The 13749-nt window shown below is 40.7% G+C and overlaps 1 protein-coding gene across 1 annotated transcript in view; it reads left to right on the forward strand.

Annotated features, from left to right (window-relative positions):
* The window catches only part of LOC134358451 (microsomal triglyceride transfer protein-like), a 107776-nt gene extending 97114 nt beyond the window's left edge, over positions 1–10662 (forward strand). The window contains exons 15-18 of the mRNA XM_063070690.1: positions 69–302; positions 3595–3719; positions 7185–7355; positions 9050–10662. Coding sequence (XP_062926760.1) covers positions 69–302; positions 3595–3719; positions 7185–7355; positions 9050–9185 — 666 coding nt within the window. The 3' untranslated portion in view covers positions 9186–10662. The remainder of the gene's footprint in view (positions 1–68; positions 303–3594; positions 3720–7184; positions 7356–9049) is intronic.
* Positions 10663–13749: the final 3087 nt, after the last annotated feature.

Below are 13749 nucleotides of genomic sequence, written 5' to 3' on the forward strand. Positions count from 1 at the left end.
ACATGCCTATTAACATTATCATATTGACATGCTTATTTATTGCATCTACATCTTTACATTTGAAATAGGTATCAATTGAAGCAAAGGGTCTGGACTCATTCTTCAAGGAAAGAGCTCAGGCTGATGATGATGATGATGATGATGAAGTCATGGCCGGTATGTCAGTGATTCTCTTTGATGTCCAGTTCCCTCCCATTGTATTTTTCCAAGGATACAGTGATCTGATGGATAAGCTCTGGTCAGTCACTGAAGAGCCTACAAGTATAATAAAAGGATCCATTTTACTGATTGACCATCGACAGGTAATGAACTCAGACACATCCTTGATATTACAAAATGGATATTATTAACTCGTGTAACCAATATTTTCAATAATCTGGTATGGTCAATCACAACAGTCGAATAGGATTATCATTTTGCCACTTCTATTATAATTTTATGGGTTTGAAGTGAATTAATTGAGAAACAAGAGAATGCTGGAAAATCATAGGTTAACCAGTAAGCGTAAGAACTCTGATAAGTTATTGTTTTGAGGGTGGACACATTTCAAAACAAAAACAGTAGATTGGAATGTTAATGTAATTTGAATCAGGAGATGGGGACATGTATATGGAGAGAGAAATCATAAACAGAGCAATGTTACAGGTTATCTGTCGAGTATCAGCTGAAAACCTTGAACACATAAAACATGTACATCCTCTTTGCAAAGAACATCGATCAGTACTGCACAGGCCAGGCCCTCCATCCCACAATGTTATGCTGAACTAATTAAACCAATCACCTCTAATTAATCTCCCATGGTTATCTTGATTATACCTCTTCACACCCTTTCTCCTGTAAAAACGCTATTCCCTTTTCTCAGTTCCTTCATCTCTGCCACATCAGTTCCTAGGATGAGGCTTTTCTTCCCAGGACATCAGAGATTCTTCAAAGAATGGGGTTTTCCTTCCCCCACCATTGATGCTGCCCTCACCTACATCTCCTCCATTTCCCAGACTTCCACGCTCACCCCATCTTCCCGCTGCCTCGACCGTGATAGTGTTCCTCTTGTCTTCACCTACCACTTCATGAGCCTCAGCATCCAGCATATCATTCTCTGAAACTACCACCATCTTCAGCGGGTTCCTACCACCAAACACATCTTTAGCATCTGCCCACTCTCCACAGCGATCGCTTCCTCCATGATTCCCTTGTCCATTCGGCCCTCCTTTCTAATCTTTCTCCCAGCACTTATCCCTGCAAGCAGCCAAAGTACCACACCTGCCCATTCACCTCCTCCCTCACCTCTATTCAGGGCCCCAAACAGTCCCTCTAGGTGAGGCAACACTTCACCTTTGAATGTGTTGGGGTCATGTTTTGTAACTGGTGCTCTCGATATGGCCTGCACTACACTGATGAGTCCCACTGTAAATTGGAGGACCACTTTGTCGAGCACACTGCTCCATTTGCCAGAAGCAGAATTTCCCAGTGGCCAACCATTTTAATTCCTATCCCCATTCCCTTTCCGACATGTCAGTCCTTGGCTTCCTCTTTTGCCACAATGAGGTCACTCACAGGGTGGAGGAGAAACACCTCATATTCCATCTGGGTAGCCTCCAATCTGATGGCACGAATATCCATTTCTCCTTCCAGTAAAACATTTTTCCCTTGCCCTCTTCTATTCATCACTCTGACCTTTAACCTCTTCTCACCCGCCTGTCATTTCCCCTTAGGTCCCCTCCTCCTTCCCTTTCTCCTATGGTCTACTCTCCTCTCTAATCAGATTCCTTCTTCTTTGGCCCTTTACCTTTCCCACCCACTTGGCTTCACCTATCGTCTCCTAGCTGGCCTCTTTCCTTTTTTATTCCGGCATTTTCCCCTTTCCTTTCCAGTCCTGAAGAATTTGACCTGAAGCATCAGCTGTTTATTCATTCCCATAGATGCTGCTTGACTTGCTGAGTTCCTTCAGCGTTTTGTGTGTGTTGCTTTGGATTTCCTGCATCTGCAGCCTTTCTCGTGTTTAGGAAATTGCTAAAAGTGTTACCGATTAAGGTGAAGTGACATGAGAGTGTGAGATTAAAATGAGAGAGAGGTATTTATAAGGTGGCGAGCAATGTGTTAATTAAATTGGCTGAAGCAGCTTCATTCATGATTCTTCTTCCCTCGTAAGATCAGAACTGAATGTTCTCTGAGTGTATAGTGGTTGATTCTGTTTGAAGCTTCAGTAGATGAATCAGTTTTCTCCTGCATTAGGCTGGATTTGGACATCATCCAAATTATGAACAGGAGTTGGACATTCACTATCACAAGCTTTCCCTTCTACTTATTAAAGACATGGCTGATCTGAACTTCATATTCATGTTTATCTAGGGTAACCTTTTATTCTCTTACTTTTCAAGTGGTTATTTATCCCTTCCTTAAAAATACTCAAAGACTGCTTCCACCATTCTTTGAGAAAAAGCGTTCCAACCACTCATGATTCTCCAAGAGAAAAGAAATCTCTCTGTCTCCGTCTTAAGTAGTTGATAGCATTTTAAATCGTAAACCCCTAGTTTTAATTTCTTCTAGATGAGCACATATCATCTCCAATCTACCTGAATAGCCCTCAGAACATTATATCTTTCAATCCTTTCGAACTCTTCTAAACTCCAGCAGTTATAACCAGACATGAGGTGATAAATAATGAATCACATTCATACCTGAAAAATTAAAGGGAATTACAATCTCAGGCAGAGTCTAAGTACCAAAATTTCATGTTTAGTGGGAAATTCCCCACTCGCGATGTTCTGAAGGTGACCTTTGATCAGAAGTTCATCTCGAGCAACCTTGTTAATAATGTGGTTACAAGTGGTTGCATGTTCTGTGTTCAGTAACTCATCTCCTGATGTTTGAAAGCTTGTCCATCTTCTACAGGACAGGAGTGTGAAGGAATTCTTTCTACTTGTTTTGATGAATGCAGCTCGAATATTTAAGAAACTCAACACAATCAAGGTCAAAGCATCTCATTGATTGGCATACTATCTGCTACCCTAAACATTCAATCCTTTCACTACTGATGGACCAAGGCAGCATCGACAAAATGCATTGCACTTACTCATCTAGGCTACTCCTACCACATATGCCAAGCCCTTGATCTCTATCGCCATACAGGACAAGGACAATAGACACATGCAACATCATCACTTGCAGATTCTCCTCCAATCTGCGCACAATCTTGCCTTTAAAAAAAACTACTCTTTCACTGTTACCAGGTCTAAAATCTGGAATGCTCTATCAAACAGCACCGAAAAACTGCAGGTATTTAGAAAGCTGGCTTACTGCTACCTGTTCAAAGACAATTCAGAAAAAATGCTTGTTTTCCCAAGAATTTTTTTTTAAAAAACCAGTAGCTGTGGCTTTATTAAAATGTGAAATATTAAAAATATGGCAGTGATGTGTGAAATTAAACACATTGAAAGTAGGAATAACAATATTCACCATGTACCCTTTAAATACAGATTTGAAATGTTTAAATGGCATGTACATAATGAACATAACACATATATCCACTGCTCTTGGCGATGTTCAAAAACAAATTATTTTTTCACAGTCTCATAGCATCCAATTTTCCTGCAGGCATTCATGTTGCAGTCGGGCCTTCTAGCAAATGCTGAATTTGAAGGGGGGCTTGGAATTGATGTTTCAGGCACTATTGAGCTCAGCTTATGGAGTCAAAATTGTAAAACCAACATTAAAAGCAGGTATGGAAGAAAACATATTGAAATCAGATAATTGAGTTTCTTTCTTTAGTAATAAGGCACTGACATAGCTTACTGAATAATTCTGATGTGACAGTGGTACCTCTCTTGATTTCCTGTTCTATTAGTTTCCTTTCATAATTACAGTACTTATATTTTCTTAGAAATCAGCACAATTTCAAGTTGTTCAGTTCTAATTAGTTACATGAATTCTTGGAACTTCCTTCATCTGAGAGCAAATGTAATAGCAGAGGTACTTAATGAATACTTTACTTCAGTATTCACTATGGAAACAGATCTTGGTGATTGTAGTGATGACTTGCAGCAGACTGAAAAGCTTGAGCATGTAGCTATTAAGAAAGAGGATGTGCTGGAGTTTTTGGAAAGTTGGATAAGTTGCCGGATCAAATGAGATGTACCCCAGGCTACAGTGGGAGGTGAGGGAGGAGATTGCTGAGCCTCTGACGATGATCTTTGCATTATCAATGGGGACGGGAGAGGTTCCGGAGGATTGGAGGGTTGCAGATGTTGTTCCATTATTCAAGAAAGGCAGTAGACATAGCCCAGGAAATTATAGACCAGTGAGTCTTACTTCAGTGATTGGTAAGTTGATGGAGAAGATGCTGAGAGGCGGGATTTATGAACATTTGGAGAGGTATAATATGATTAGGAATAGTCAGCATGGCTTTGTCAAGGGCAGGTCGTGCCTTACGAGCCTGATTGAATTTTTTGAGGACGTGACTAAACACATTGATGAAGGAAGAGCAGTAGATGTAACGTATATGGATTTCAGCAAGGCACTTGATAAGGTACCCCATGCAAGGCTTATTGAGAAAGTAAGGAGGCATGGGATCCAAGGGGACATTGCTTTGTGGATCTAGAACTGGCTTGCCCACAGAAGGCAAAGAGTGGTTGTAGACAGGTCATATACTGCATGGAAGTCGGTGACCAGTGGTGTGCCTCAGGGATCTGTTCTGGGACCCCTACTCTCGTGATCTTTATAAATGACCTGGATGAGGAAGCGAAGTTTCTGATGACACAATGGTTTGAGGTGTTGTGGATAGTGTGGAGGGCTGTCAGAGGTTAGAGCGGGACATTGATAGGATGCAAAACTGAGCTGAGAAGTGGCAGATGGAGTTCAACCCAGATAAGTGTGAAGTGGTTAATTTTGGTAGGTCAAATATGATGGTAGAATATAGTATTAATGGTAAGACTCTTCGCAGTGTGGAGGATCAGAGGGATCTTGGGGTCCGAGTCCATAGGACGCTCAAAGCAGCTGCGCAGGTTGACTCTGTGGTTAAGAAGGCATACGGTGAATTGACCTTCAATCGTGGAATTGAATTTAGGAGCAGAGAGGTAATGTTGCAGCTATATAGGATCCTGGTCAGACCCCACTTGGAGAACTGTGCTCAGTTCTGGTCGCCTCACTACAGGAAGGATGTGGAAACCATAGAAAAGATGCAGAGGAGATTTACAAGGATGTTGCCTGGATTGGGGAGCATGCCTTATCAAGACAGGTTGAGTGAACTCGGCCTGTTTTCCTTGGAGCAACGGAGGATGAGAGGTGACCTGATAGAGGTGTATAAGATGATGAGAGGCATTGTTCGTGTGGATAGTCAGAGGCTTTTTCCCAGGGCTGAAATGGCTGCCACAAGAGGGCACAGGTTTAAGGTGCTTGGGAGTAGGTACATAGAAGATGTCAGGGGTAAGTTTTTTACGCAGAGAGTGGTGAGTGCGTGGAATGGGCTGCCGGCAACGGTGGTGGAGGCGGATACAATAGGGTCTTTTAAGAGACTTTTGGATAGGTACGTGGAGCTTAGAAAAATAGAGGGCTATGGGTAACCCTAGGAATTTCTAAGGTAGGACATTTTCGGCACAACTTTGTGGGCTGAAGGACCTGTATTGTTTCTATGTACAATCAATCAATGGGTACATCTAATGCAATGAGTTTCATTACTTTTCAAGTGGGGAGGGGCCATTTCAGCAAAACAGTTTCAGAGAGCCACAGTATTAAATTAACACACTTTTTGCCACCCCACAACTACTGCTCTCTCTCTACTTCACACTCTATCTCACTTCACCTTATTCTGTGCCTGACCCTCTAATATATTTTGCCATTCACTGTCTCTCTCTTGCGCCCTCTTTCATTATCTCTCACCATTCTCATTTTGTTGCCCTCTCTTTTCTGCTCCCCTCTGTTTTCCCAATCACCCACCTTTTTCTGTCTTTGCACCTTGCTCAGCCACTCTAATTTTATATTCTGAACGCCTCTCCCCATTTAATTTTTTGCCCCTATTGCTCTCTCACTACTTTCCTCTATATTTATCAACTTTGACCAGTCATTCACTCTATAGCCCACTTGAGCTTCACATTATCTTTCTCGCTACGTGCCCCTTACCTATTTCTGCATCATTGGCAAACAATTAGGAAACAAAATTTTTGCTTTCATTATCCCTGTAGGATGGCGGAGAGAAAAGCCTTCCCGTGTTGGGAACCGCTTATTTTCATTGCCTTACCTGTGTTTTTCTCAAGCTTATTCTACCATCTAAGGAATCATGATCTAGGCTCCTGCATGATAAGTAACCACTAGGTGGAGACCGTAGATGGTTACCATTTCAATAGAGTGCCTCAGCTTTAGTCAGCTTCTCCAAAAAGAAGTGTAAGGAGGCATTCACTTTGTAATAAAATTAGATTTTAAAAAGAGCTTGAATTAGTTCTTTGAAATACTAGTAAACATTTTTTTTCTGATTTCAGCATAAAATTTCTCCTTTGAAGCAAAAGGGATTTTATTTTCTGTGAGAGTTTGCATTTCACTTCCAGTCCACAGACTGTTGTCAATGTATCACCAAATGGACCTTGTTTTTTTGTCTACATTTACTCTTGTAAATTGATATGACAACAATTCAAGTTGCATTCTTTCTGGTGTTGTCTCTCAGTAAAGGTATGTAGGTTTTGCCCTCTAGCACACCAATGGGATTCTTTAAATTTACTTCTCAAGCCATAGCATATTTAATTGTTGCTGAGGATTCAAAGCATTTTTCCCCAGCTAATGAAGATTTTTAGGAAGTGGATTGGGATCAGATATATGATTTACCAATGTATTTCCCAGAAATTCGATCAGACAAAACTTGATCTCGAGCCACATAAAAAAATGTTAGCCCGGGTAAGTGTCAATAGTATCATAAACAAAGTTAGGGATGCCACAAGTGTTATTCCACATGCATTATTTCTTCATATCCACTCTCTGAATAGTCTGTGTTTAACCAGTCTGTTGATATATAGTACAATAGGTGTCTCCAATGCAAATGAAATTAAGCTGTAAAATGCTGGGAACTGGTTTTAAGATCTTTAAAATTTCCCTGATCCAAAATGGAAGGGTGAACAATTGACTGGAAGCAGTGTAAATGCCTATCTATTGCTTGATCAGACCTTTAAGTAATGTATAATATTTTTCTATTTGATCTACAGAGGGGCACTGGTGATTAATTCTATAATCAGAGTCGACACCACCTCTCTTCAAATAGGAGTGAAAAATAATTATGAGGCAACAGCTTCTTTGGATTTCATCAGCTCTGTTGAATTTATAGATTCCCCCATTCCTGTTTGCCTTCAACTGTTGAATGGGCCATTCAAATACAGGTAAATCTTCCTTCAATCCATTCTCCTATATATACATTTTACCCCTTTGTTTCTGCTATTAAGCTTGTTCAACTATCACCTACAAGAGGGTCCTAATGCTCTATAACCAAGCTGTTTGCCAGCTGTTAAATTTTTCTTCGGTATTATGTAATTTGAAATATTTTTCCCCAACTCAATCATGATTGAAATCATTAAGAGATCACTTCAGCTCACTCTGGAAATTTAATTGGGCATTTACAGACACGGATCTTTGTTATTTTGGTATAATCAGGTGAATCCGTTTGGAACATTGCACCATAAATTCATTTTGGAATGACCATCTTGGTTTTACTTAAATAGGGTCAGTGTGTGTTGCTGGCAGGCAAGCAGATTCCACATTGGGGGTGGGGAAGTCCAATCCAGTTCTCATCTCACCCTTTTAACCGTGCCACCCATGGTACGGTAGCATACCGTTTAGCATATCACTTTACAGTACCAGCGACCCAGGTTCAATTCCCACCACTACCTGTAAAAGGTTTGTATGTTGTCCCCGTGACAGCGGGTTTTCTCTGGGTGCTCTTGTTACCTCGCACAGTCTAAAAACGTAGCAGTTGGTGGGTTAATCGGTCATTGTAAATTGTCCTGTGACTAGGCTAGGAATAAAGTGGAGAATTTCTGGGCGGTGCAGCTCGAAGGGCAGGAAAGGCCTACTCTGCACTGTCAATCAATCAATCAGTCAAAACCTGATCTCCCCACTATGAGCCTGCAGATCTGATCCCAGCCTCTTAATCACCCAGTAAATGCTCCCTCACCATTGCTACCCCTCCCTCTCAAATACTGATTCACAATGAATTTCTGCCCACTTGTCTGTCAGGGCACACTTGGCTGATTATGTACATGGTCACCAAGTTTACCAGTCTTTCCTCAGCATTTTCATAACTGTTCTGTGGCACCCAGCCTGCAAACGTGTCAGCGTACATCAGAATTTTGAGAATAATGTTTTGTGAATAAATCAGGGAATTTGGTGTTGGACTAAGAAACACCTGCATGAATTTTTGGTACTGACCTTTTTTTTATGAAGGGACATGCTGCATAGTTTCTGTACAGAATGATATGTAGACAATTTCATTTTTCTGGCTAATAATTGGTAGCTATTGTTTTGACCTTTTAAAAAAATAATTTGCTAGTTTCCCTATTATCATAATTTTTCAAGGCATGTAGCAGACAATTATTTTTGAAGTGGAGAGCACTGTTATAAATTGGAGGAACACAAAAACTAATTTACTCTTACTAAGAACCCACAAATATGAACTACTATTGAAATGAATTACTGGTCCAGTTCTAAATGTCATTGTTGGTTGATGTATAAACATTGGTGAAAATATACAGAGAATTCATTTCTTTTTCAATCAGCTGAGCAAACAGATGAGTTGAAAGACAGTAATTCTGTGACTGGGTTTCTCATGGTACAATACTGAAATGTCAGTCTGGATTATGGGTTTTAGGATGAAATGGGGCATTAATTGACTCAATGCATGAACTCTCAGCTATAAATAATTACACTCTGAGAAGCTAATGTTAAGCATATCAAACTTTTCCCTTTCTAAGACTGACACATTAGGAATGAATATGTTGAAATATCTATTATTTTGAAAATTATTCAAGTGCAGTTCAAATAAACTTTTGAAGTTAGTCTTAAATTGTCTTGTTTTCAGAGAGGAGGTTACAATCTACAAATCATTGCAAGAGCACGTAGCGTTTATCAAGAGAAAGAAGAGAACAAGGACTGCTCAGGAAGCGGAGTTACCTCTTCACCAAGCCAATTCGGAAATGTGTAAAAAACTGTTGTAGGCTTCATCTGGGTGCTGAATTGGTTTGGCACTAGTGCTCAATGTAAGAGTAAAATTAGCTGGGTGGAATATTTCATGTGAATAGTTCCCTCCTCTTTGCCATTCCATAAACCCACTGAGACATGGTTCTAAGGTTAACGGTGTTTACTGTTCTTTGGCAGGTTGTTAACCAATCCTCTGGATATGATCATTATTATTAACATTTGCATTTGATTTAAAAGGAAAATGCATATATGAAAATCAGTAAATGCCCTGGGATTTTGATCACAAATATCCTGCAGATCGAAGTACGCAGTGTTAAAAGTCACTCATCAATTTGATGCATTGGTTAATCTTTCAAAGCAAGTATACAGCATTTCATATTATTTCTTCTCCTGATCTCTGCCAATCCCTGACCTATGTTTCAATTTTTTTTGCCTCTTACCCAGTATTTTTTCTTCTTATTTTAATCATCTTATTACTCCCATGTGTTTATTAATTGCAAGGTCAGAGCAACAAGGTTTGACTAAACTGCATATTTATGTGAAGCAATTAAGAGGTTGTTGAAATAGCAGTGGGTGTTTCAAAGCAAATGTGTTAGTTGAAAAGGCAAATTGATTTATCCAATTACCCACAGTCTCACACCTCTCAATAATTGGTTAATATGGTTGCCATTGTACTTTTGAATTCAATTTATTTAAATTAAAACCTATTGTGAGGGCTTGTTAACTGCAGTTCACATGGAGGATGAAACAAGTGGAAAATGAATGAGAAAAGAGGAACTAATTGGAGCTGTGATGTATAAAACACAGCAGTTACTGGAAATTTTAAATTTAAAAAAATATTGATATCGCCCAGATGGTAAGGCAAAATTTAGATAGAAAAAAACTGAGGTAACAGTGGAGGTTGATGACCTTCCATCAGAATTGGGCAGGTCTGATACAAACTGGCATCACTAATTGTTGAAATCTAAAAGTTACCCAGTGGGTAAGGTAACATATATGCAGGGAGAAAATGATGTTAATGTGTCAGCTCAATGAACCTTAATCAGAAATACTTTTTATTATTCACTAGAATTTGCTTGTCATTTTCAGCTGTTTATAATATTAGCTCTCCTTATCTCCACCCTAACTCTGATATTTCCTTTGTCCTCTCCTTCCTTTCTCTGTAACTTTTAACTTTTCCCAGTTCTGATCAAAAGCTTTGAACTTTGTACGTCTCAGATGTTCCAGTATTTTCTGTTTTTATGTGACATCTGATTTATTATAACATAAGTCATTTATTTCTGTATTCCAGCATCTGCAGATTCGTCATGTTTACATCATGTTTACGTCATTTCTGTGTTCTTGATTAAAATGTAAACCAACAAACTGAAGGCTACTAATAACTATTAAATGTGTTAATCTGAAACAATATGTAATAGAGTATTCGGCAGATAAATTAAAATGTTCTTCTCAGGCAGTCCCTTGGGATTCAGGATTATTTACTTTGCTTTCTGGGTGGTAGCCAAGGAAGATAGGGTAGGAGGTGGATGACTGGGTGGGTACTTAGCTGATGACACCTCTGCTGCCTATAGTGAGCTTCTGTTCACTCAACTCATAGGCTCAAGGTATTCAGCACCATTCCAAATACTTCTTTTTGAGCTACCTAGGATTCAGTGAGGCTGTTGTAGCTTTAAGGAAGCTTTGAACACTTCCTTGAATTGTTTCCTGCTAGATACGGATATGGATGAAGGAACAATGGCGAGCTATGTGAGGGGAAGGGTTAGACCGGTCTTGAGTAGGTTAAAAAGTTAGCACAACATTGTGGGCCAAAGGACATACACAGTGCAGTCCTGTTCTGTCTGCTTGGTAATCTTCTGTCATGGCAAAGTTTACAATAGAATGCAACACACACACACAAAATGCTGCAGGAACTCAGCAGATCAAGTAGCATCCATGGAAAAGAGTATCGTTGACGTTTCGGGTCAAAACCCACCGGCAGGACTCGAATGTCTGTTTTTGGGAGTCTGATGTCAGGCACGTGAATGATGTGAAAAGCTCGAAGCTAACTGTGGCCAAGCTTTAAGACAGTGTGAGGACCATGGGCTTTACAGTTAATATCCACAATACAGAAGGTCTCTATCAACCTGCCTCCTGCTGCGCTCCTCTCAGAATAAAGATTCATATGATGACTCTGGAAACCTCGGATCAGTGTCCCTCTCTGTTGTGAAAGCAGACATTGATGATTACATTCACTACTGCTTTCTCTTCACCAGCACAGAGTTTGACCAACTGAAGAAAATGGCATTGGAAGACTGACCTCAGACCCAGCACAAAACTCATGGTTGACCATCCAGAAAGGATCCCCATCTCTCTGAGACATGGACAACTAAGAGCCAATGGTATCTCCGGTAAATCCACCAAAATTACTGGCAGGATAAGCAACCCAATATTAACATCCTCTCCCAGGGTTTCATCTCCAACATCAAATACAGTACCATTGACCAGCAAACTCTGAGGGGACAAAGACATGAAAGATTTTTTATTTGTAAATTTAAGTTCTAAGGTCTATAATCAATTGGATGACACTCAGAACTATGATGTAGATATTCTGATTGATATGCTTCATTTTTGATGGCTCTGGGCCTGTACTCTCTGGAATTAAGTGTCATAGAGAAGTATAGCATAGAATCTAGCCCATCTTGTCCATACCAAAACCATTTAAACTGTGTAGTCCTGTTGACCCGCACTGGGACCACAGCCCTCCATATCCCTACCATCTATGTACCTATCCAAACTTCTCTTAAACTTTAAGATCAAGCTTGCATGCACCAGTTGTGCTGGCAGCTCATTCTACACTCACAACCCTTTGAGTGAAAAAGTTTTCCCTCATGTTCCCCCTAAACTTCTCACTTTTCACCTATAACCCATGATCTCTAGTTGTAGTCCCACCCAACCTCAGTGGAAAAAGCCTGCTTGTGTTTACCCTATCTATACCCCTCAGAATTTTGTACATCTCTATCAACTCTCCTTTCAATCTTCTAAAGAATACAGTCCTAACCTATTCAATCTTTCCTTCTAACTCAGGTCCTGCAGACCCAGCAACATCCTTGTAAATTTTCTCTGTACTCTTTCAACCTTGTTTACATATTTCCTGTAGGTAGGTGACCAAAATTTCACTTAATACTCCAAATTAGGTTAGGTCTCACCATCTTATACAACTTCCACATAACATCCCATCTACTGTATTCAATATACTGATTTACGAAGGCCAATGTGCCAACAGCTTTCTTTACGACCCTATCTACCTGTGATGCCACTTTCAATGAATTGTGGACCTGTATTCCCAGAACCCTTTGTTCTGCTACATTCCTCAGTGCCCTACCACTTACTGTGTCAGACAGCTGGCATCAATCTTGGAACAGAGGTTTATCACCACAAATGCTCTCCCACAAACATCGCAGGAAATGTCCACATCACACAATTTGTACCAGCAGGCTAACCTCCAGAGCACCATATAACATCTAAAGATGTAAGCATTCTGCAGGTTGCTTGGGATTGGAAAATGGACGTGGACTTGGTAAAAAAGCTTGTGTTTCCCCCAGACATTGTGGCTACAACACTCCTGCCAGATATGGTCCTGTGGTCCACAACAGCCAAGCTGGCATATGTTGCGGAACTGACAGTACCATGGGAAGATGGTGTCGAAGAAGCTTATGAGAGGAAAAAGACCAAGTACTCTGAACTGGCAACTGAAGCTGCCCAGAGTGGCTGGAAGACCAAGATTTTCCCTGTAGAAGTGGGATGCAGGGGATTCGTTGCTACATCTCCGACCAGTCTATTGAAGAAGATGGGGGTGAGGGGTCACTCCCTCCAACAAGCAATCAAGTCCTTGTCAAATGCAGCAAAAGAAAGCAGCAATTGGATTTGGATTAAAAGGAAAGACAACAACTGGGCTGCAAGATGAAGACAGGAGGGTATGGAACTGAGGGGGGTGTATCTGGGACGCCAGGTAGCACCATTGAGCCCTCTGGAGACGTTGTGGGCTTATTAACGAAACGTCAAAGAAGGAGGATGCCCACCTGATGACCCCAATGATGTACCTGCCCTCCCTCCTTGTCACCACTCCAAGCCTACTGCAACATCAAGAGTGTCGACTTACCATAGGGATTGAAACATCAAGTCCCAGTAGCTCTACTCTACTGTGTAAGACCTACCCTAGTTGATCCTACTGAAGTGCTAAACCTCGCACTTGTCTGCATTAAATTCCACTTGCCATTTTTTAGCCCATTTTTCCAGCTGATGCTGATCCCTCTGCAAGCCATGATAGCTTCCTCACTGTCCAATACACCACCAATCTTGGTGTCATCCGCAAATTTGCTGATCCAGTTAACCACATTATCATTCAGTTCATTGATATAGATGACAAACAACAAAGGACTCAGCACTGATCCCTGGGACACACCACTAGTCACAGACCTCTAGTTAGAAAGGCAACCCTGTACTACCTCTCCCTGGCTTTTCCTACAAATCCAATTGCCTAATCCAATTTATTACCTCATCCTGCATGCCCAGGGACTGAATCTTCTTGACCAGCCTCCCATG

Source organism: Mobula hypostoma, chromosome 18, assembly GCF_963921235.1.
Source record: "Mobula hypostoma chromosome 18, sMobHyp1.1, whole genome shotgun sequence".
In the NCBI taxonomy this organism is placed as follows: Eukaryota; Metazoa; Chordata; class Chondrichthyes; order Myliobatiformes; family Myliobatidae; genus Mobula; species Mobula hypostoma.